The 25,334-nt window shown below is 36.5% G+C and overlaps 1 protein-coding gene across 1 annotated transcript in view; it reads right to left on the reverse strand.

Annotated features, from left to right (window-relative positions):
* EFR3A (EFR3 homolog A) overlaps window positions 1-21,526 on the reverse strand; it is a gene marked incomplete at its 5' end in the record, with an annotated part of 39,418 nt that extends 17,892 nt beyond the window's left edge. Inside the window, 12 exon segments of the mRNA NM_001076047.1 lie at window positions 843-934; window positions 7,823-7,950; window positions 8,904-8,971; window positions 10,091-10,222; window positions 10,871-11,032; window positions 12,253-12,328; window positions 12,857-13,029; window positions 14,360-14,411; window positions 15,152-15,266; window positions 17,235-17,402; window positions 19,041-19,176; window positions 21,448-21,526. Of these exon segments, the coding sequence (NP_001069515.1) occupies window positions 843-934; window positions 7,823-7,950; window positions 8,904-8,971; window positions 10,091-10,222; window positions 10,871-11,032; window positions 12,253-12,328; window positions 12,857-13,029; window positions 14,360-14,411; window positions 15,152-15,266; window positions 17,235-17,402; window positions 19,041-19,176; window positions 21,448-21,526 (1,381 nt within the window).
* Window positions 21,527-25,334: the final 3,808 nt, after the last annotated feature.

Genomic DNA, 25,334 nt, shown 5'->3' on the forward strand with positions numbered 1-25,334 from the left:
ATTCAGACAATTTCCTTCCCCTTTTCTTATATGGATATTCTTTTAATCATTTATACTGTACCAAGAGAAATAATGAAATACCTAGGAAGCAAACAATGGATAAACCACAAGGAGGAGGCTGACTTGACATGCTGGCACATCGGCACTTTTACTTGACTATCAAAAAATTCTCTGCTGATTTGTGTGGATAAGTCCTAGAGAATACTGGCTGCTTTTTCTTCCTATAACTCAGGAGGGTACACTCTTGTGCTCTATTGAAACAGGAGGAGAACATTAAATCTATGATATTTCAAATAAGTCCTTCAAGAGTACACAGGTCACTGATAAAGCTTAGCCTATATTAAATGTTATATTTACTTTCCAAAATGATTTAAAAAATTCTCTCATAGGTGAAATTTTGAAACTTTCTAAAAGTAGTGGGTATTTGGCTTCACTTGAGAGTGTATAATCCCATTTATTCTCACAACTTATGTTTCATAAATCTTTTAAAATAAATAGGATTAGAGGGCCTATTTATTTAATAACAGGCCTTATATAAATTCTTACTTATTAAAAAAGCTTAGTTCTATGGTTTCTTTTACTACAATGTGAAAAGCAGTGATACCATAACACTTAATATTAAATTTATTTATCTTTGTAAGTATCTGAAATGAATTCAGTAAAATAAATTGTAAATTACAAGTTCAAGGCTAAATCAAATTAACATCTACTAACAATTTTATTTAGGAATAATTTAGAGTTGTATTTGCTTCTAAAAGTGCAGAGGGGCAAAAAGCTCTTTCAAATTGACTGATGTCTATCTCAAGACAGTAGTACTTGGTCATAAACTTTCAGCAACTTACCACATCATCAGAAGGAATGCTGTTGGGTAAAATATCCACCTGAATGGATACGGTGTCCACAATACTCTTCCTTCTAGAAAGTCGATCTTCATCTATAGTTAAAAAAAAAAAAATTCCCCCATTATTTGCTAGTTAGAAATGGTATATCACGTATAAATTCCAGTTATTTCAGATTTCAAAAAATTTCAGGAAATTAAGACAGTTTGTCTTTTTTTGCTTTTACTAAATATACAAAGCAGTGTGCTCTCAGACTTTAACAGATTTAAAAAATAAAATTGATAGGGGTCATACAGTTGACCCCTGAATGATATGGAGGTAGGGGCGCTGACACCTGAGGAGCCAAAGATCAGTACAGAACTTCAAAGCTGGCCCTCCATACCCCCAGTTCCGTTTCCAGTCCAAATTTCCAATTTTGTATTAATCAATTCTATTCAACATGTTTTATCATGTTGAGGTTTGACAGAAAACAACAAAATTCTGTAAAGCAATTATCCTTCAATAAAATATTAATAATAAAAAAAAGTTCTAAACTCAATTTTAACGTCTTTACGAAAACCTTCTTTATCTCCACACTGTCATATTTATTTTTCAAGAGAGCCATCCTTCAGAATTTTTTATCTTTTCTTATGTAGATTTGAGGATGGCTTCTGAAGTGGTCCAGTAGAGCACTCCCTCTTATACTGCCGGTAGAGCTGCTTCTAAAATGAATCTTTTTTCAGACTAACTGGTAATTTTAAAACAAATCCAGCCTACTGACTAATGCTGAGCTTCCCAAGATTTTGCACATCGAAGCATACACAAACTTATAGTACATGTAAAGCACAGGGAGCTTAATGGAAGCTCCCTGTAAGCAGTCAGCTTACAGCTGCCTGCACTGTAAGCTGACTGCCCAAGACCAGACCCAGCTACCTGAAGAGCTAAGGAGATCAGTATTCAGACACACCTGTAAGGTTCCCAATAACAGGGAGCTCAGGCCTAAAATTAGCCTAATAGCACAGTCAGTCACACCATAATCTGGCAACACACTTTCTAATTTCATTTTGTATTTGCAGTTGACCAAAGGAAATGGCAATTCACTCCAGTATTCCTACCTAGAAAATGCCATGGATGGAGGAGCCTGGTAGGCTACAGTCCATGGGGTTGCAAAGAATCAGACATGACTGAGCAACTTCACTTCATGAACAACCTAGGAGTTTGGGGCAGACTCTTCTGCAGTCAAAGGTCTGCATTACAACTTTAATTGGCCCTCCAGATCCATGGTTCTGCTTCAACTGGAGACCACGTAATACCGTGGTACATATTTATTGAAAAATATCTGCATTTAAGTGGAACTATGTAGTTCAAACCAGTGTTGTTCAAGGGTCAACTCTACTGTGATTTTATTCTTCTCAAGGGGTCAAGAATGAACTAAAAGAGGGCAAACATAAGGAAATTGGTTTCTTGGGACTTTCCTGGTGGTCCAGTGGTTAAGACTCTGTGCTCTGAGTGTGGGCTTGCTCCCTGGTTGGGGAACTAAGATCCCAAAAGCTGTGTGGCATGGCCTAAGAAAACCATTGGTTTCTTTCTTACTGACTACTCCTCTACTCCAAGGCAGCCTTCCATGGCAGTAAATTAATGCTGTTAATCAAATATGGCAATTTACTCTCTTTCTGGGACATAGAAGGATTGCAGTTCCTGGCTTCTCTGTGGTTAGGAGGGACTCTGTAACTAGTTCTGGCCAATGAAGAGTGAGCAACGTTTTAGACTGTGGCTATTCCATCAGCTTGGACTCCAGAACAAGGAGGATATGAGGTTATGCACGGTTAGTTGGAGCAACGAGTAAGTCTTTACAGTTTTAAATCACTAAGAACGTGTGTCTGTTTATTCTCACAGCACAGCTTAGCCAGGGTTCTTCACCTTGGCACTACTGGCGTTTTGGGCCAGGTAATTCTTGCTGTGGGAGCTATTCTGTGTATTGCAGAATATTTAGCAGCATCTCTAATTTCTACCTGCTAGATACCAGTAGGCCTGCCCCACTGGCAATAACTGAGAATGTTTCTAGGGTTGACAAATGGTTCCTAGAGTGGGAAAAATCACTCACAGTTGAGAACCACTGACCCATCCCATCCTGATAACAGACCTTTCAAGAATGTTCCCTGTATGCCACCATCTTATTTTAAGTTTCTTAAACACTAACCACATCACTCCTCCAAGCAATTCTACCCATTGCCTGAGGAAGTAAAAAGGCAATCTGCATTCTCCAGTCAGAGCCTACAAACAGGAACATCGGCTGTTCCCTGATGTATTAAGGCAAATGTGCCTATTCTCCAGTCTCTGAGCATCTGCCTCACATGCTTTTCTACAAACAGAAACTCCTACTGGAAACACCTGTTGCCTGCCCTTCCTTATGTCCCCCCACCATAAAGACTCTTATCTTTCAAGCTCTACTTACACACTACATCGCATGCTTTAAATCTTAAATATTACTTAATTGTTTTTACTTGTCTTTCTTCTAGCTCCAGAAATTTCCTATCGGTTACGATTGATCTTTCCTTATCACTATTCAATCATTATCACCCGGAAGTCACTGACTGGGCCTTGAACTACCAACGCGTAAATCGATGTCTTGTCTCCCCAGCTGTACAAGAATTCAGTGGCAGACTGTGTTTTGCATCTATCATCTAGCAGTTACTATGGTTCTGCTGTATAAAGGCTGGAGGTACAGAATGAATACACACCCATCTGTGACAAATTACTACATATTGTTTCACTACAGTTTTCAGATTGAAAGTATCTTATCTCCTGCATATGACTATTACTGAGGTAACCGAGACACTGTACTTTTTCTAATTTTTCCTCATGATCATATGTGCTAATATAAATCACCAAACATAAAAATCAACATCAATCGAACTGCTACAAAACAGTATGGTCATCACTGCTGACTTGCTTTTCAACTTTCAAGGCTTTACTAGAACTCAAAATGAGGAATAAATAATAGCCTGCTTCTCCAAAAAAACCCATACAAGAATTTCTAGGTTAACATATGAAACCTGATGGGTTGCAGAGAAGAGAGAAATTGAAGCTTAAGATAAAAAAAAAGGAAAGGAGAAGTACAGAAGCAGGAGAGGGATCACTGAGAGGCAAAAGTGAGTTAGAACGGGAGGGAGGTATGGGCAGAGATTTGAGAAAGACAAGGAATTTTTCAAAGGAAGAAAACGAAACTCAATGGGAAACTCTAACACTCTATTCTCAGAAAGTTCTTTCTTTTCATCAATAGAGCAACCTGCTTGAAGGTGACAGAAAAAGCCCAGCCACAACTAAGTATCGTGCACATCTACACATGAGTAAGCTCTCCACAACACAGCTTACAGAAGATAACGCCCGTTTTCATGGGCCGTCCACGTCTGCTCCTGACCTGTCCTTCAAGGGCGGCTGAGACGCAACACCACTGCAGCCGCTGTGGACGGCCCTGTCCTGCCAGCTCGAGAACTGCCTCTCGGCGTCTCAGTGCGTTGCATGTGCACTCCCCGGGTAGAGCCTTGCTTCTCTTCCTCAGGCTGGCCTGGGGCAATCTCAGACGCTACTTTCTATGCCCCTTCGGTTTTCCCATCCCACCTCCCTCTCCACTTCCTATAATCTGCTGTTCGGTATGGTAATCATTGTTACTTCTTTCTGTTTTTAATTGCAACCTGGGTTTTAGAGCAATACTTGGAGACAGTGAGGCCTAACTTCCTTCAGTGATACAGTGATATTCTGCTGCCACCTGGAGTGTCTGTGTATAATGTATGGAACTGCATTCAGATGGCTAAAGAAGAGAGAAACACAAGTAGATACAACAGTCTGAACACAAGAATAATACAGAACTACATCAAATTACTCAATATAATTGTCTATGGTTGTATAAGAAAAGGTAGAAGAATTTACTTAACTGTATATTAATAAATCATGAAATGTAATTAGGGCTACAATGCTGCTCCGATTCAATTAAAAAGCTAACCGGCAAAACGAAATTTCAGAGGTAACTTATCTATACAAAATTTCATTTTAACACTGATACTACTTATACAGATAAGACTTTTTTGGTTCTATAGAAAAACACAAAATTCCATCTAGAGCTAACGCGTATTTATTTATAGTGAAACTGGTTTTTTAGGTTCTATGCAATTCTTATCAAGCCATTCCCTGTTTAAAATCATTTACTGACTCCCCAGTGCTTTCAGAACAAACTATTTAACCAATCCTACTCTTCCAAGTCACTCCGAAGTAGACTAACTTTACAGTAATTCCTTGAAAAATCATCTTCTTGCTTGCCTCCATTCTTCCACACATGCTGTTATGTTGGCATGAAACAGTTCACTTGCCTAACCCTTGCTTCAGGCTCAGCTTAGGGGTTTTTTTTCCTTCTGGAAAACACCCCTGTTTCACAAAACCTGGACAGAAGACTCTCCTAGGTGCTGCCTGAGGACCCCAAACCTCTCTGATGACAGCTTTTAAGGCATACTGCAATCGTCTAGTTAATTGTCTTGTTAGACAAACTGTATAATGAATTAACTTCTTTCCTATGCATCTAGAATACAAGTGCTGATGTGCCATCTTGGGAGAACTGAGAAAAACGTCATTCAAAATCATCTTCTGTGTTTCTTGGTCCAGATGAGGAATCCTGTTAGGAAAGACTGTATGCTTTGTTAAACCGAGAACCTTTACCTGTCTTGCTTCTGTTTGCACAGCAGCTGCCGCATCGTAAATACTCATTAAATACTGTACCCCTTCATAGAGGAGCATGTAACACACACCTAGACATACACTATTAACTCAAATTCTAGGCTGATTTGCAATAATTAGCTAACATTTATTGATCACTTACTTTATGCCAGTCACTAACTGTTCAGTAAGCTTTAGGCATACCATTCTTCTTTCTTTAGAACCAGTTACCATTATATTTCAACTGTCTGTCTGTCTTCTCCACCAAACTTTAATCCTTGAGGACAGGGAGTGAATCTTAACATCTTTCTACCCCAAAAGTCAGAAGAGTGCTTGATATAGTAGACCCTCAGTAAAAGTTTGTAATACAAGAAAAAATAAATCTGGATCAATAAGGAACAATCTTTGAGCACACAGCCGGTAAAATCAATTTATTAAGCACCTAACTGAACAGGCAAGGCAGTTAATTCTAGTGGTCTTACCTAATCAAATTATTTAATTTCAGCCTCACTATCATCATTTGTAAACAAAACTAATGCTACTTTCCTCACCAAACTACATTCTCAGATTCCCTGAGAACACGAATACAGAGTACCACTTTGACTGGCAAACACTTGGTACATAATAAACAGCAGCTACTCTTTTGATGATGAAGGGTATACATGCATGATACACAACAACCTAAATATTTAAACTGTTTTCTTTTAACAAGAAAGATACCTTAAATCTTAAATCCCTTATTTTTTTTTAAATGAGTATCTGATGGTTATATAGCAAAAGGAAAATTTAATAATTGATTAGGCCACAAAGTCTTACTATGTCTTCTGACTCTCTCTGCATTAAGGCAGGACACACATGCCACAGACTGGTTCTAAATTGCCAAAATCTTTATAAATCAGAAGACTCTTATTCACACTGAGGGATTTCTATGCAGTTACATAACTAAGAATATGCTGAAATGCTCAGAATTCTTCTAGTCAGTGATAGACAGGCATTAAAAAAGAAAATACATCCTTTTCAGGGGTGGGAAGAAATGGGAAATACAAACCATTTGTTAAAATAAAAAAAATGTACCGTAATTTTCATTCAGAATTGTTCGGAGTTAAAGGAACAGGGTAGAAGGAAGTAACAAAGGATGGAAAGTAAACTATAGCTATGGGGAAGGTAGAGCAAAACAGTAACTGAGTTTACAACTACATAGAATACACAGGCCACTGTCTTCATTTTCTAGAAGGCAGTTGTACTAAGCTATTTTCCTAAAAGATGGGGGAGGGAAAGGGCAGGCCAACCGACACTGGATTTACCTTTGCACTTGTGCCTGGGTTTATGAGGTTTTTTGCCTGAAGGAAAGAGAGCTAAATCCAAATTATAAGAATGCATTTTTAAAAACCTATTTAAAAAATTCTTTAAAATTATAAAGCTCTACTAAGTTTATTCTTAGCACTTTTTACTTTCCCAAGGAATTTCTGAGGAACAGAATTTTCTATACTATGGAATTTAAAAGAAAATGCAAAAGCTTTCATTAACATCTCAGACTATTATGAACAACTATCTGTAATAAATATACATATTTTGGATCCAAATTATAAAAAAGTTATTTCCAAATATCATGCTATTTCTAGCGATTAATTCGGAAAACTACCTAAATGAAATCAAACAGCTCTCTTGTAGAACAGATACAGCCCCATCAAAAGAAAATGAAGGTGTCCTAAGATAAAAATCTTTGATTTTAGCTTTCAAAGTAAAAAGTGAATGCAAGATATGATGCAGTTTTGCTTTGAAACAAAACAATTATCTCAAGCAATGAAAAGAACAGAAGGAGATACATTATACACAGAGGAAAACATATTCTTAACTTAAAAAGTTTGCAGGTTTCTTTACAAAGAAAGTAGTCTGTACTCTTTCAAATGACAAAAATTACCTAATTCATTAAGCTCAATAGTCACAAATAACTAACTAAATGATTTTTACCAATTTCCTGAAGTTAAACACAATATTGCTTAAAGAGCAAAGATCTTACTTTGCTTCTCTGTTTAAAGAATAATATTATTCAGTATAATAATACATGAACTATAATAATTAACACTTGAGGATTCAATTTGCTCATGATAAAATCATGTATGTGTCTTTTACTAAAGGTTTTCAAGAACAAAACTTTAAAATAGAAGTAAACTTTCTTAAGCATCTGAAACAGTTGGTATAGTAAGTACACAAACAGAATTAGTTTTCATTGCTAACTGAACTCGCAAAAAAATTGCTGATACGTATTCGATAGAGTTTTAATCACCCCCCCTTACCTGTCACTTGTGGTACGTACGGGACTGACAACCTCTCAACACTATAGCCACTTCCACCTAGGGACTCTGCAATCTTGTTGGTCAAAAAGTACAAATTTTTGTCATGCTTCTCTAAAGATTTTGGAAGCCTGTCAAGTTGATCAAAACAAAAGCCATTTAGTATTATTTAAAATAAGTTAACATATAAACATTCTAGATCAAGGTCTAAATATAAATGCAACTTAAACTGTAATTAGTCATAGGAAAATCAGTATATTTTAGGTGACTAATTTGAGCTCTTTAAAAACATATGGAGTGTGGACCCAGCTAGGAAGCGTTCTGCTGTTCTTCTTCCCCAGTAACATCCCAAGGGTGAGGTCAGCCTTATTTTATCCTGCTGGTAGTCACACATTAAATGATGAAGACGAAATTCAGCTTTAACTATCATGCTAATTAAAAGTCTACTACAGGAAGAAAATAAAAATGAAGCTCACTGACTACTAATCAAGAATACACTAGCCAACTAAGTGACAGGAAACTCTCGTCCAAGACATACAGCTTCACTTTCCTTTCAAACTGCTTGGTATTATATTATGCTGATGCTTTCAATATTAAACTGCTTTTAAGAGTCCAAAAGCTGAATAAAGTATTTTTCATATATGTATTTTTTTGTTTGGATAGCAAGAAAAAAAGTTCAGAGTATAACCATCACTTTTCGGAAAACATTCTTTCTCCCATAGTTTTATTAATATTGTTATCGATTATTCAAAGTTTTGAACAAGATATTATAGTCTCTTAAAGGAATGTTCACCTATATATCAGAACATGCTCTATTTAAGAGTTGCATCCTCATGTTTAAAAAAAGGTAAGCTAAAATTTTTTTCCTCAAAGACTGAGTCCATGTGTATGAGTCTATATTTATAATGTACAAGAACTTTTGTAACAAGAGAAACAAGTTAGATGAGTTAAGTGACAGAAACATAAAACAATGAGGATTATAAAAATCAGAAAATTATTCTAACAATAGTTCACTCCTTTCAATCATCATTTACTGGTTTCTCAAGTCAATGTCCCTTTCTTGAAATGTAAAGCATTAACATACATGCACTTATCTCTGAAAATATGCTCTGGTAGAAAATAAGGGGCTTCCATAGTTCGAATTTCAATAACCTGAAAAATATCCAAAAACAAAATAAAGTAAAAACCAAAAGCCTCACTCTTCAGGACGGTGCCACAAAAATTTGGAAAACTAAAAACACAGAAACAAAAACTCAACATTTATAAGAAATACCATCACTTTATTTTGGAATTTAAGCTACAGTTGAGAACCCAAATAAAGAGTTCGTTTTGTTTTCACGTTTATGAACTCAGCAGGTAACAAAACCAAAGTGATAAAATAATACAAGCTGTGAAAAAAGATGATACATCACATCTGATCAAACCTCCCACAGAGGCAATTAGAACCTGTGCCTTCTCAAGCACCCTGTGTGGGAGACGCTTCCACAAGCCACAGGCCCTCGCTGTGCCCCTCCTCCACGGGACCTGCTGCCGCGTATGCCCGTGGTCTCAGCGCTCTTCTGAGGTCTAGCTCCCCAACTCACTTGGGAGCCACCTAAAGGGGAACTCTGCTTTCACAGAATTTGGATCTTTAATGGCAGATGTCAAATAGTCACTCAAACATTTGTTTAATGAATGAATGAGTTTTATTTCTTAGAATGCACTAAAACCCCCTACATTTTAGGAAGGACTGAGAGAGATGCTTCCAATTTCATAAAAACGAGGTTCTCCCTGAAAGATGTCTTTAAAGAATAAAAATTACAGTGGACTTTTTCTGAAGGTAAGTCAGCGGCTCTGAAATGTATGCTAAACCATGCAGTAACTATTTAATGAGTTACTGCTGAAAAAGATAAATACAGTTAAATGACACAGGACAAATCTGAGAGGTGTATTATTTACTTAACTTTTGAGATCTAACTCAAGGAGACTGGTTTAAAACATAATGACAATAAAAACAGTATAATTAAAGAAATATGAGATACTAAGATCCATAATGTTTTAAAAGGAAAATAACTGTATAAGAAATTGTATGAAGTACTATAGAAGAAAACCGTATTTCCTGCTCAACCATTATACAGAAAAATTCTAATACAACAACAGGCATCAAAGAAAATATAAACATAGCATTATCTTAATAATTTGATAATCATCAACATTAAAAATAATTATCACTGGTAGAAAATCTGCCATTCTCGTGCAGTTCAAATGCAAGGACTTATCTAAATATATTACCTTGCTAACATGCTGGCAAAACGCAGGAACAGCTATCATCTGACTCACAAAGTTGAGGTATGCAGCAACCAGCGCCATGATTCCACAACGATGGAACATTGGCAAATTATCTTCATTGATAATTGCACTATCCTTTAATTAAACAAACAAACACACATGGACAGATCAAGGTCTCATGCTCCATTAGCATTTTCTTTATGATTATACTAAAAAAACTGCAGGTAAGTTGGAATGCTAACAAAAATGTCACCTTAGAAGCAGCTTTCTTTCAAAAAAAAAAGTTCTAAAAGGAGAATAAATACCCCTTTATAAAAGACTTAAAACTCTCAATTCAAACAGGTCTTCTTCAGGAAAGCCTTTCCTAAAGATGGGGGGATTCGGGGGCTGGTGAAATGTATATTAGATATATAAAAATAAATGCATGTATTCTCGTTGCACACAGTTCTATTATTATGTAATATTTAAACTCTAATTAAACAACTCCATCTATGTAATTTTTATTATTTAATGACTATCTTCTCCACTGAAAGGATGGGCACAGGGACCATGCTGTCTTTTTCATCATGGTAATCCTATGCCTTTGAACAATATTTAGCACATGGTCAATACTTACTCAACATTTGTAAAAAGAATAAATGAATGTGATCATAGTTTTTTAGATTTAAAACTAGAGAACTCACTTAAAAAATTTATGTCCCTGAGTGAAGATGATAATACTTTAAAGATGGTGTCTAATTTGTAAAAAAATGCTTTTGTCAATGAAAGGCTATGAAAGCATACCTGTAAAGCAATGGCTAATCGAATGAGATCAATAACTACTTCTTCATTGGCCAATTCAATAGTTATAAGAGCAAGAGAAGTATAAAGTAGCTCATAGTTCTTGTGAACATTGTCTTCTTCTTTACAGCCCAAATATATGTGCCGATACAGCTGCTGCCCATTCTGAAAAGGGAAACGATACAGAAAAAAGACAGTCTTGCTTAAAATGTAGCAGGGCAGATTTCAGAGGTGTATATAACCTCTTATAAAGTACCTATCTTATCACATAACATGGGAGAGATTTAAACTGATAATCGGAGGGTCAAATTGTATTCCAATTATTAACATCAATAAATGTATCGATATATAACTACACACTAACGCTGGAGTTGAAGACAAAATTAAACAAAAACAGCAAGTCAGAAACAGTTCCAGTGCAAACAATGAAAATGTCTTTAGTAATAATTTGAAAAGACAAGCAAATTATAGATAGATTTGAGAAAAACTGAAACAAATGGCAGAATTATGGGAGCCTTGGCAATAATAAGAAACACCTGGCTGAGCAGAAATGAACTCAGGTTTTCTTGCCTGAGGGAACAACCTCCTGGGAGGTGGGTTAGGAGCTGTGCAGGGAAGAGCACCTCCAGGCTCTGCCACACTTTGGTCTGAAGTGACACAGGCACGTCTAAAGTCCACCCACGAGGAGAGGTCACAGACACACCCCCAGGACTGTAAGAGGTTTCCCTCTAAACCAGAGGGAAGTTCTGTTAGTCAAAAACAGAAAAGCCTGTGGTCTAAAGCATTCCAGAGTACAGGTCCAATTGTCAAGTGACAACAAACAGAAATAAAAGCGTTTTTCCCATTTCAAAGTACCATGTGGTAATTAACTCAACATGTTACACTGGTCTGCAACACAAACTGTAAGTTACAATAGGGAAACTGAACGACTGCCACGCTTCCTCTCCACTAGGCCCCACTGCCCACCCCGGATATGACTTAACTTATCAGTGAGGAAGCGCGAGCATCAGTGTTTGTAAAAGCACAAAGCTCCCCCGGTGATTGTAAAGTGTGGCCAGGGTCACAGGCCACAACAGTAGTCTTCTGAAGCCAGTCCGTCTGTAGGGTTATGCATTTTGCTCTGTAATCTATTTAATATGCACATGGACCCATATAGGTAAGAGGCGCCTCTCCAGCTGTGCCAATGCCTGACTGGTTAACCCTGTTTAGGTCTGTGGTTCAGTATTAGTAAGTGGGAGTTTTCTGGCTACAGATACAAACTACGTATGTTCTTCTAATAGATTCCCCTTCATTTCATTTTAAGGTTACAGATCAATGCAAACCTACCCGAGAATTCAAATGGCTACAACTTAAGCCATGCATTATTTTTCAGAAGATAATCTTACCTTTTTCATGAAACTTGTGTCTTGTCTACAAATTTTTTCTCTTTTTATTTTTAGGTCAGCCACATCTGGTATTATTCTAGAGAGAACCAATGCATCATTTAAAGGAATGACTGTTATATCATCTTATATGACAAATCATAGCTATGCTTAGAAGTCTGAACTATTTACCACTCATTTCAATGAGCATTTTAAATAAGCTTATATATAATGATTCTACTGAATAACCGAGTTTAAGTATAATTGCACAAAGTAATCCTTGAGGCAAAACCAAAATAAAATTTATGGAACTAATGATTACTAGTAGATAAGATCTCTGAAAGTACATTAAAAGACCTTTAACATTTACTATCTTAAAATATATTAGTAATTGTTATACAAATTAAATTCTGGGATTAATAAAACCTAAAAATCCTAGATGAAAAAAAGTACAACACTGCATAATGGTAATGGTGATGGTTCTAACTGTGAATTTACTGAAAACCACTGAATTAATAAATACTTTAAAAGGGTAAAAAAACCCCAAAACAATCAATACTGTACTTAAATGCATTAATGTAGAAATCTGAAAATTTCATCATTAAGCCTATTTTCAAACAACACATACCTGATCCCTCGAAGCTTTGCCCTGTTGTCATGGCGATCCATCAGATTATGCATTACTTCCAAGACTAACTGTCTCAGTTCATAGTCTTCCATGAGGGACGGTGATAACAAAGGGTCCAGAAAAGACCCTGGCAGTGCAGTAACTATTGTCTTTGCTTTGTATCCAGAAGTTACCTGATTATAGGGAGGAAAAACAAGCAAAACACCTTTGTCATGAATCCTTCTTTGGTAAAACTCTCAAGTTGTTTTCTAAGAATCATTAGCTTAGGGAAAACAGGAAGTATAAACGTAAGTCTAAAGGAAAAACTAAAAGAAAATTTGTGAGATGATGAGGATTTTACAAAAACAGCATTCATAAAGTTAATAAAATCAGTATCAGCACACATTTACCTTATGTCAGGCATGACTCTAAGCACTGTATGTGTACTAACTTCATCATTACCATGTTCCTGTGAGGCTAGGAATTATTACTGCTTCCCCATTTTGTAAAAGAAAACCGAGGCTCAGACAGGTTAAGAATATATGGGGCAGGAAGTCAGTACTAAATGGATATAAGGAAATTAGATAACAAATAACACAGGTAAGATTTGAAAATTTTAAACTTGCAAATAATTATTTTATTTTAAATTAAGCAGTTCAGTTTAATAGGAATGCATTTTCATCTTGGAAAGCTCTTTTCATTATTTGATGTGACATTTCTGAGTGTATTCCTATCTCTAAAGTTGGAGCTTTTAATCAGCCTATACTTAAATGCCATTAAACAGTTTAACCATAACACACAGACATTCATTCAGTTGACTGTGTAGTACAACTAGGATTAGAGACAAGGCTATTTGCTCAGGGAATTTATTTAATTAAAAAAAGCTTAGGGCCAAATGAAATTTCAGGTGGGTAATCTCTATTTATATTAAGGATTACAAGCATATACGGAACATCTACCATTTATATTTGGGCATTCATTATAGGATAAAGGTGATTTTATAAGTGAGTAGAAATTGGTGGGACATTTACTACTTACCTAAAAAACCTAAAAACATATCTGTATTTTATATCACATACAGAAATAGATAAACTTCAAAGTTCTAGATGTGGAAAGCCAAACTGTAAACCTTTTGTAAAAAGATATAAACAAATGTGTTTATATCATCAGAGCAGGCAAAGAGCTCTTAAACAAGATACAAATAAAAAAGCAAAAAACATATAGGCAAGAACTGAGAAATCTGGCTATAGCTGGGCCCAGGCATCATCTCCTATAAAATGGTAATGCCTTCTGCCTTCTGTATCTTTCATCATTATGCAAACCAAATATGATGATGGGAAAGTGAGGAATAAACAGTAAAAGCAAAATTCAAGTACATTCAAGTATAGTATACAAACCACAGAAAGAAAACTTACCATAAATGGTATCTTATAAGAAAAAGAAGCTGATAATGTGAAGCTATTCTTTTAACCTCTTTAATAATTTAAGGTTAAGGGTGTTCTTTACCAGTCTTAAATTCCTTACCATAAGCAAAGATCGCAGCAACATTATTTGAATCCGCCTGGTTCCCAAATCCCTAAAATACACAAAACAGTAGTATTATCTTATTAAAAGTAATTAACCTTATTTACTTAAATTATTATTTTTGATTTTAAAACTCTATTCATATTAGCGAAACAGACTTTGCTTTCATACTAAGTCTGGCTCATTTTATATTTTAAAGTAAACTTCATATGAATTACAGGGTTATATGCACAAAAATCAAATTCAAACAAAAAACATTAAAAAGCTATTGGTTCACAAAGGAAACAGACCTATGCATGTAATGACATGAAAAGTCAATTGTATTAAATCACAACAAAAGATCCAGAATAATTAAAAGATACTATAAACTGGAGAATATATCTAATGCAAATATAATTGACAGACATAATATCTATGTAATATATATTAATAAGAAGGCAAGAATGTGCCTAATTGTTATACAAATAATTCTTTCAAAAAAGAATTAACAAATGAAAAAAGGGTTATTAATGGTCAAACAAATAAATATCTTAAATAAGACTATCATTTCCTTATTAAATTCTTTATAAACTAAAGCATTAGCATGTTGTAAAATCAAATTAGGGCTTCCCTGGTGGCACAGCTGGTAAAGAATCTGCCTGCAATGTGGGAGACCTGGGTTTGATCCCTGGGTTGGGAAGATCCCCTGGAGAAGGGAACGGCTACCTACTTCAGTATTCTGGCCTGGAGTATTCAACTTTACAGTTTGAGAAATTTTCAGTTTGAGAACACAGGACAACCACAAAAACATACCCTAATTGACTGATATCCAAAGTATGTGTAGATGTTCCAAAAACAGGTACTTTCCCCATAATGAACATCATGATTTCTGACCTCTGATAATCTGGCAGGTTACTTCCAAAAAATCCTGTAAAAATATCAAGATAAATTTAAGATGTATTTTTCAAATTGAAAACTTAATTTTTCCATAAAATAAAAAAATCATAATATTAGGTTGGTCAAAGTTTCATTTGTTTTTTTTCAATAAGATGGTTCTATTAATGCTTAGCTGTCTTTACCTTCATTTGAAACAATTTTGATAGACTGTACTGTGACAGCTGTCATATCAGCAGTGCATTAAGAAAAAACACTTACCAAAGTTGAATTTTTGTATAGCCATTTTAGTACTGAAGATGGAAAAAAAGAAACATTTACAGCATGTCATGCTTTATTATTTCAAGAAAGGTAAAAATGCAACTGAAATGCAAAAAAAGGATTTGTACAGTGTATCGAGAAGGTGCTGTGACTGAATGAATGCATCAAAAGTGTTTTGTGAAGTTTTATGCTGCAGATTTCTCGCTGGATGATACTCCATGGTCAGACTGACCACTTGAAGTTGACAGTGACCAAATAGAGACATTAATTGAAAACAATCAACATTACACCATGCTCTATATCCTTGTACCCGTTGTGCACATGTGTGTGTGTGTGTCTGTGTGTGTGTGTCTGTGTGTGTGGAGTGGAGTAGCGGGGAAGCATGTGATTTTAAACCCTAAGTATCAGTATCCAGATCCTGGTCTCTAATGTCTTGCTAGATGTAGGGAGAGCAGAGGATCTGCGTGGTCCTAAAGTCTCTTCTCAGACACTGCTTATTGTTTACGAGGGGGAATGGAAACTGTGCAGCAGAGAAGCACAGCAACACGCTGAGTGACCACAACTACCACCACCAGCAAAAAGCGGACACACACTGTGTGCCTCTGTATGGGAGGATCTGAGAAGAACAGTACCCCTTAAATAGCATCCTCCCAGACATGCACACGCTGAATCTAACCATGAAGAAACATTAGACAAGCCCATGTGAAGGAGACTACAAAGGAGAGTTCTGTAAAGTGAGGGGTAAGGGGGACCTATCCTGGAGGGGGGAATGGCAACCCACTCCAGTATTCTTACCTGGAGAATCCCACGGACAAAGGCGCCTGGCAAGGCTACAATCACAAAGAGTTGGACATGACTGAAGTGACCTGCCAGCAGCAGCAAGGGGGACCTATACTCTTACAAAACGTCCGTATCGTAAGAGAATGTTCCACACTAAAGGAACCAAAGAAACATCACAACTAAACACAATATATGATCCTAGACTGGATCCTGGACCTAAGGGAAAACACGCTATAAAGGACATTATCAGGTCAAATGACAAAACTGAAACATGCAAGTTTGATTAAAGTACTGCTGCTGCTGCTGCTAAGTCGCTTCAGTCGTGTCCGACTCTGTGTGACCCCACAGACGGCAGCCCACCAGGTTCCGCCATCCCTGGGATTCTCCAGGGAAGAGTACTGGAGTGGGGTGCTATTGCCTTCTCCGGATTAAAGTACTATATGAAGTTAAATTTACTGATGTTGATAACTGTATTCTGGATATGTACGAAAATATCTTTATTCTTTGGAAAAAATACTCTGTAGTAAAGAGCCATGATATATATGTACTTAATATGCAGTGGTTAGGAAAGAAAGGTAGATGGACACATGCATGCATCTCTCTATATGTACAGATTTATATATGCACATATATGTAGATATACACATATATATACAGGTATGCGTACGCACACAGAGAAACGCAGAAAGGGAGGGAGAGAGGGAGACAGGCAGGGAGAGAAATGAAATGATATAATACAGGCATAGAATATTAAGAGATGAATCTGGTGAAGGTACATACGGTGTTCGTGGTTGTAATTTGCTGTATTCTCGTGTTTGTTTAGTTTCTAAACACAAAGGTTTTTCTAAAGTCTAACCTATCATTCACCTTTAACTAATGCAGCGTGACAGTCACGTCCTTTCAATGAGGGCTTTCTGAATCAGCGTTTTCCACAGCACCCTGAAAAGGGAAGCGCACTCACCTATTGTTTGGATGACGGCGTTCTGCACCATCTTCTCATCGCTGTCTTTGGAACTTGTGTCTACGTTGGCATTGCCCGTAGAGCCTGCCTGCAAATCATTCGCTTCCAATTCAACACTGAAACGCAGATGCTTCAACAGGGTGTTGAAGACTTCCAGCACCGTGGGTCCTGCAGATGAACCCTGGTGTGAGCGAGTACATTCTTCCAGCGTCACAGACTCAAAGCCAATACTCATGTTTCTCAACAGAGACTTCCAGATATTTTCTAAGTAGCTGGCAATACTTCGTAATTTATGAACTAACCATTCATTTAAAAAGTAAATGAGAAATCCCTAAGTAAGAAAGTCTCCTAGCTATTCCAGCAAACATCTACTGGGCATCTCGGAACAACTGGCTGTTGGAATCTTTGATACAAACACACAAAACATGCATATTCTTATAAAAGTTACCAAAAACTTTGCATCTATCTAATCTTGTCTACTCAAAAGAATGCATATTGTGATAACCTGCTGGGTCAGAATCCATAGAATTATGATAATAGAGCCCACTGTAGCATAAGAAATTTATTCTGCATCTTTTAAGGCTGAAGAAGAAAGAATTTTGTCTCAATTATTAGAATGAAGCTAGCCAATTTACCCAATTTGGGTAAACTACATTTACTCTCTGCTTTTAATTCTGTGAACACTCTGTGTGTTTCTGTCAATGCATCCATCACAATACAGTCTAATCAGTGCTTTTTACTTCTGCCTTCTAGATTATAACCTTCTCCAGGACAGGCAGCCTCGTGTAATTCCTTCTCTGAATGTATTAACCTAACACACAGTTCCTCACACATAAAAGACATCAGTAGTGAGATGACTCAATCAATGCATCATCTGTGATTCAATTCATATTAATATGTCAAATGAAGTAGCTCTCCAAAAAATAACCTGTTTCCATCTCTTTGAGGTAAATTATGAGTAATGATGAGTCCATATACAAAATGTGCACTCTCATTTGACACTGAGTGAGCATTACAATATTTCAGTAGGTAATACATAGTTCCACTTTGATTTGAAGCAAAGAAAACATAACTAGATTTTCCTAACTTCAGAAATTTTATGAGGGACCCTTTCATCCTTCTAATCACACGAGTGAAAAATCATGATGTCTGACCTGTCCCTTCTCCGTGTTACCCCCCCAGTCAGTCAGTTAATCAAATCCTGCTGACTTCACATTCCCACTTTTGCTGCTGCCATCAAGGTCAGCATCCTATAACATTATTTCTGATGAAGACTGTAGTAAATCTTTAAAGCATGTTAGTCAACTGAAGAGTTATACCCATGATCTGGCCACAATTTGAATCTGAAGCCATGTCCCTGGCTTCCTCCACACACCACCACATGTCCCAGTCAAACGGGCTACATAATGCTTTGCTCCTACTAATCCATTTTCCCCCTTCTCTGGACCTTGGCTTTCTTATGATACTTGATCAAAATGTGCCTTATATTATGGCATCAGGGAGAGATGTCTAACTCAGTAAACTGTAAGTTTCTTGTTATATCTGTACCCCTCCCAAATGTTTAGCATATAACTGGTTTCAAAATCTTTACTGGAAAAGAGGAAGGGAAGGAGAGACTGAGGTGGAGAAAATGTTTAACTGTACATTAAAGAGGCCTGACAATAGTCATGGAAAACCAAAATTTCAAGAGAAATTATAGCACATTCAAAAATGTTAGAAATATATTCAGCGTCCCACACAGTGCTATACCTGCTGGAAAAAACATTCTGTAAAAGATTAATGTTTTTTTGGGGGGCTGGCACTTACCTATGGAACCTTTAGCAGCAATGGCAACAGCCTCTAACAGAACCTGAATAATACCTGCTCGAACTCGTGGAGAATCTTTTTTACAAGCATCAAGGTGTCCGAGAATCTCCTGGATTACATGGTGAGAATACTGAGCCTAAGAGAAACAAAGTAGTGTAAGAATATATGAACAATTATATACATCCTGGAATTCATAAAAATGATAAATCATGTGACATTAAAACATCCAATTTAGGAGACTGGTACTTAAGTCATGGAACAATATATATAGCCATTAAAAACCATTCTTTTTAAGAATAAGGATAATGGGAAATACTCATGATATCCTGAGTGAAAAAAAGCAAGTTGTAAAATGTGTACTGTGCTAAGTTGCTCAGTCATGTCTCTTTGCAATCCCATGGACTGTCTGTGGGGATTCTCCAGGCAAGAATACTGGAATGGGTTGTCATGCCCTACTCCAGGGGATCTTCCCAACCCAGAGATCGAACCCAGATCTCCCACATTGGAGGCGGATTCTTTACCATCTGAGCCACCAGGGAAGCCCAGTTGTAAAATACTGTGTTAAATAGAATTCAATCTGTTTTTTAAAAAAAGTATATAAGACTAGAATTATATATGTCTAAATGTTAACAGCAGTCATCTCTGAGAAGGAGACTTATGAGAAAATTTTTATTCTCATAATAAATATTATCCTGAATGTATCAGGATAGCCTTAAAAAATAGAAATTCCCATCCTGGTGGGTACTAACATGCAATTTTCGATGAATGGACTTCTTATAGTGAACGTAAAGCTTCTTCTAAAGCAATGCTATGGACCAGAATAATTTCTTAAACACTTAATCAACAAATATTGATTGATTCCTTCAGTTTCTTCAACTTTAGCATTTACTCCTTGCAAAAAATAATTTCATCTAGTAACTGAATCTGAATGAGGAGGGCAAATGAAGAAATACAAGGCTACGAAGACTAGGGGAAGAGCCTTAATTATGTCTACAGATTGCCAGATCAACTGCTCACCTACTAAACTAAAATTAAAAGATCTTAAAAGTTCTCATCAGAAGAAAAAAAACGTGTAGCTATGTGAAGTGATGGATCTTGAGAAAACTTACTATGAGAATCATTTTGCAACATATACATATACCAATCATGTTGTACACCTTAAACTTATATAACATTATATGTCAATTATTTTCAATAAACTGGGAAAATTAAAAAAAAAATTATCCTTCCACATATAAACCAGCTTTATACTAGCTACCAAGTATTGAAAACTTACATTATGCTAGTCTATAATTAGTATTTTATTCAGACACAAAGTTTTAGAATAGGATGAACAGAATTCAGATCCTGACTTTCTTACCTGTGTGCCCCTGAGTGAGGTACCTGATCTCTCTAAAGGTCAGTTTTCTGATCTATAACATGGGGACAACAACATCTACTTCACGGAAAAGGAAATGGCAACCCAATCCAGTATTCTTGCCTGGAAAATTCCAAGGACAGAAGAGCCTGGTGGGATACAGTCCATGTGGTCGCAAAGAGTCGGACACAACTGAATGACTAACACTTTCATACTTCACGTTCACTTCATAAAATGAGGAGGATTAAATGAAATAAAGCATGTAAGGTTATTAGCACAGTCAGAGGCACAGCCAGCACTTGATAAATGTCAGCTTCTATTTTAGTATAAAAATGAAGCATTCAGTGCATGAGCTAAAATTTTCTTTTCAGAAACAAGGAAACTAAAGCTCAGAGAGGCTAAATAATCTGCCTAAGTTCTATGCAACCAGGAAACAGCCCATCTAGGCTGCAAATCCTGTTAAGACCGGTACTAAAAGCTGTGCTGCTTCTTACAACCTTATCTCCTTTAAATTAATGATGACTTTTTAGGGTATTAAAAATGCAGATGTTTAAAAAAAGACCTAAAATTCCAATTGAATTAAGAGCTAGCTGGGTCTGTCCAAGTTTTTCTGTAGTAGATGACAGTGCCTCATCAAGGTTCTATGAATACCAGAGGAGTTAATACATTAATACATGCACTATCACACAGCAAATACCCTATAAATATATCAGTCACATGCTGCTGTAATAATCAATTCTAATACTAGTTTATCAGTAAAACACCAAGTACACAATAATGTATTTAATAAATGCACAATATGGTTATCATCATAAAATCATTTAGTTATTTTTATTAGATATCTTTTCATCTTGGCAAATAAGAATATAAGTATAAATAAAAATAAATGTCAAGAACTAAATTAAGAATATGTCTTATCTCCTATAGTGTTTTCTATCTCTGAAGACATCCTTACTGACAGAGAACCAAAATTACTTATATAATATATAATCCTTATATATATACTTACATAATCCTTATATATACTTATATAATATATTCAATCCTTACCTGAATGGAATACATTATAATTTTAAAGCAGTGAACTGCAAATTCATTGGGATCCCATAGTTTGTGATGATCCAAATGCCTGTAATTAATAGTAAGAAAACTACTTTAAGAATTCCTTATTTTTATTATACTTTCTCCTCTAGAATCCTCAATAATATACAAAGCTTAACAATCAAAAGAATATTATCTAAAAGAGAAGCTAAGTTTCCATTTCAAGAACTATATTTATTTCCCTTTACTGGCAGATCCTTTCATAAAACAACAATAAAAGCTACTATATATGTGTGATTTTTAATACCTACATGAGCTGGTAAGAAAGAAAAGTCCCTCAGTCTAGACTCCTCAGGAAGGTGGAATCTGAAGAAGTCAGTATACCCTGAAGCCAGCAGCTATCTTAGGTACATCTTCAGATCTCCAGTAATTGACAGGTAGTGGTTTAATGGGATACACAGAAAACTGGAGACAAAGCTTAGGGTCCACCTGGGAAAGATGGCTATTGGATCAGAAATACATGCATCAATCCAAGACCATTAAGTCAATCCAAGACACCTTCAGTGAATGTGTGGAAATGTTTCCTGTAGAAGCTGTCTGTGTTGGCCTTGACTCTGAGAGGAACCACAAAAAGTCTAAGTCTCTCTGGAAAGTCCTTCCCAGCACCCAGAGAGTAGTCTGACAGAATTCATAAGTATCTGTGTGGTTGAAAAAAACTGAACCTAAGGTTGTAGTTCAAAGTGGTTCCTGGATAACACTGCACCCATGTCTTTAGCAGAAGCAAAATAAAGCCTTTTATGGACTATATACATCATTAATCCAAGCCTCATATCCACAAGAAAGTGACAATGAATATGGGCTCAAAATTCAAATTCCCAGAACACATAAGGTAAAAAGCCACTATGAATGTCAATGATCTCTCAAGTTTTTAAGGGACTACAACAAGTTTTTTAGGACTTTTATTCACGACTATATTCTCCCTAAATGCCTAGTATCTAATTTGCAGAGGGCATTTAACATTTAAATAACTAATTAACTAGCCAATATGTAATTAACTATTTAACATTTTTTTTTTCTTTTTTTTTCCCGCCCGCCCCCTCTCTATTTAACATTTAATTAGATTAATTAACTAACACATGATCAGGATGTAAGTCCATTAAGTTATACATAGAGAAAAATACAGCCCATTTTCAAGTTACTCAAGCAATCCATTATAGTTAACATGGTAACGTCTTCTACAATAGCTCTCTAGATTTTTAGGGCGATATAGACTACCTCTTAGTTAATAACAGGATTAAGATAAAAACCTGGAGAAGGGCATGGCAACCCACTTCAGGATTCTTGCCTGGAGAATCCCCATGGACAGAGGAGCCTGGTGGGCTACAGTCCATGGGGTAGGAAAGTGTCGGACACAACTGAATGACTAAGCACAAGCACAAGATAAAAACTAGAATTCTGATATTAAATCAGCAGGTCTAGACATTAAACAATAAATCTGCCCTCAGTTATATCTGACATAATTTGATTAGTGTTTAGCAGCATTTTCATAAGCCCAGAGAATCTTTAAACAGTAAACATCATTTTTTGGTGGTGGTAGCAGTAAGGGGTAATCTCTTTGAAAATATAAAAATTCTCTGATTCTTAATTTGTGGTTTATAGATTCTTGTACTTAAGATCAACTTTGCACCAAAATATTTTCGCTAAAAAAAAAAAAAAAAAAGACTTCTGGATATTACATTTAGACTACTTTATACATGCTATAAAGATGGAACTGGGAAGGGGAAACAACAAGGCAAACGATTAAAAAAAAGACTAGCAAAAATATCCAGAAATAACACAGAATATTATATAGGTCTATATGTGCCAACTGAGTTAGAGGCTTGACAAGAGCCTCCATGTCTATGTGGAGAAACTCAAAGCTTATAAACGTATTTTGCTTGGAGGGCAGCATGTAAGTACCAACAAGATATTTAATATTCCTGTGATTAGTCACTCAGTATACAATAAAATTTACTCAGAGAAGAGAATGTAATCTAAGGCAGCCCAGTCACACAAAAAAGAAAGCAAAGAAAGAGAAGCCAAATATGAGGAAGTAACCAGAAATTAAACTTGGATTACTGTGATACTGAATGGTTTGCCTTGGAAACGAACAGAGATTATTCTGTCGTTTTTGAGATTGCATCCAAGTACTGCATTTCGGACTCTGTTTTAGCCCCAACCAGTAACGCGGAAGAAGCTGAAGTTGAACGGTTCTATGAAGACCTACAAGACCTTTTAGAACTAACATCCAAAAAAGATGTCCTTTTCATTATAGGGGACTGGAATGCAAAAGTAGGAAGTCAAGAAACACCTGGAGTAACAGGCAAATTTGGCCTTGGAATACGGAATGAAGCAGGGCAAAGACTAACAGAGTTTTGCCAAGAAAATGCACTGGTCATAACAAACACCCTCTTCCAACAACACAAGAGAAGACTCTATATATGGACATCACCAGATGGTCAACACTGAAATCAGATTGATTATATTCTTTGCAGCCAAAGATGGAGAAGCTCTATACAGTCAACAAAAATAAGACCAGGAGCTGACTGTGGCTCAGATCATGAACACCTTATTGCCAAATTCAGACTTAAATTGAAGAAAGTAGGGAAAACCACTAGACCATTCAGGTATGACCTCAATCAAATCCCTTATGATTATACAGTGGAAGTGAGAAATAGATTTAAGGGCCTAGATCTGATGGATAGAGTGCCTGATGAACTATGGAATGAGGTTCGTGACACTGTACAGGAGACAGGGATCAAGACCATCCCCATGGAAAAGAAATGCAAAAAAGCAAAATGGCTGTCTGGGGAGGCCTTACAAATAGCTGTGAAAAGAAGAGAAGCGAAAAGCAAAGGAGAAAAGGAAAGATATAAGCATCTGAATGCAGGGTTCCAAAGAATAGCAAGAAGAGATAAGAAAGCCTTCCTCAGCAATCAGTGCAAAGAAATAGAGGAAAACAACAGAATGGGAAAGACTAGAGATCTCTTCAAGAAAATTAGAGATACCAAGGGAACATTTCATGCAAAGATGGGCTCGATAAAGGACAGAAAAGGTATGGACCTAACAGAAGCAGAAGATATCAAGAAGAGGTGGCAAGAATACACAGAAGAACTGTACAAAAAAGATCTTCATGACCCAGATAATCACGATGGTGTGATCACTGACCTATAACCAGACATCCTGGAATGTGAAGTCAAGTGGGCCTTAGAAAGCATCACTACGAACAAAGCTAGTGGAGGTGACGGAATTCCAGTTGAGCTATTTCAAATCCTGAAAGATGATGCTGTGAAAGTGCTGCACTCAATATGCCAGCAAATTTGGAAAACTCAGCAGTGCCCACAGGACTGGAAAAGGTCAGTTTTCATTCCAGTCCCAAAGAAAGGCAATGCCAAAGAGTGCTCAAACTACCACACAATTGCACTAATCTCACATGCTAGTAAAGTAATGCTCAAAATTCTCCAAGCCAGGCTTCAGCAATATGTGAACCGTGAACTTCCTGATGTTCAAGCTGGTTTTAGAAAAGGCAGAGGAACCAGAGATCAAATTGCCAACACCCTCTGGATCATGGAAAAAGCAAGAGAGTTCCAGAAAAACATTTCTGCTTTATTGACTATGCCAAAGCCTTTGACTGTGTGGATCACAATAAACTGTGGAAAATTCTGAAAGAGATGGGAATACCAGACCACCTGATGTGCCTCTTGAGAAATGTATATGCAGGTCAGGAAGCAACAGTTAGAACTGGTCATGGAACAACAGACTGGTTCCAAATAGGAAAAGGAGTATGTCAAGGCTATATATTGTCACCCTGCTTATTTAACTTCTATGCAGAGTACATCATGAGAAACGCTGGACTG

This window comes from Bos taurus, chromosome 14 (assembly GCF_002263795.3).
Source record: "Bos taurus isolate L1 Dominette 01449 registration number 42190680 breed Hereford chromosome 14, ARS-UCD2.0, whole genome shotgun sequence".
Classification (NCBI taxonomy): Eukaryota; Metazoa; Chordata; class Mammalia; order Artiodactyla; family Bovidae; genus Bos; species Bos taurus.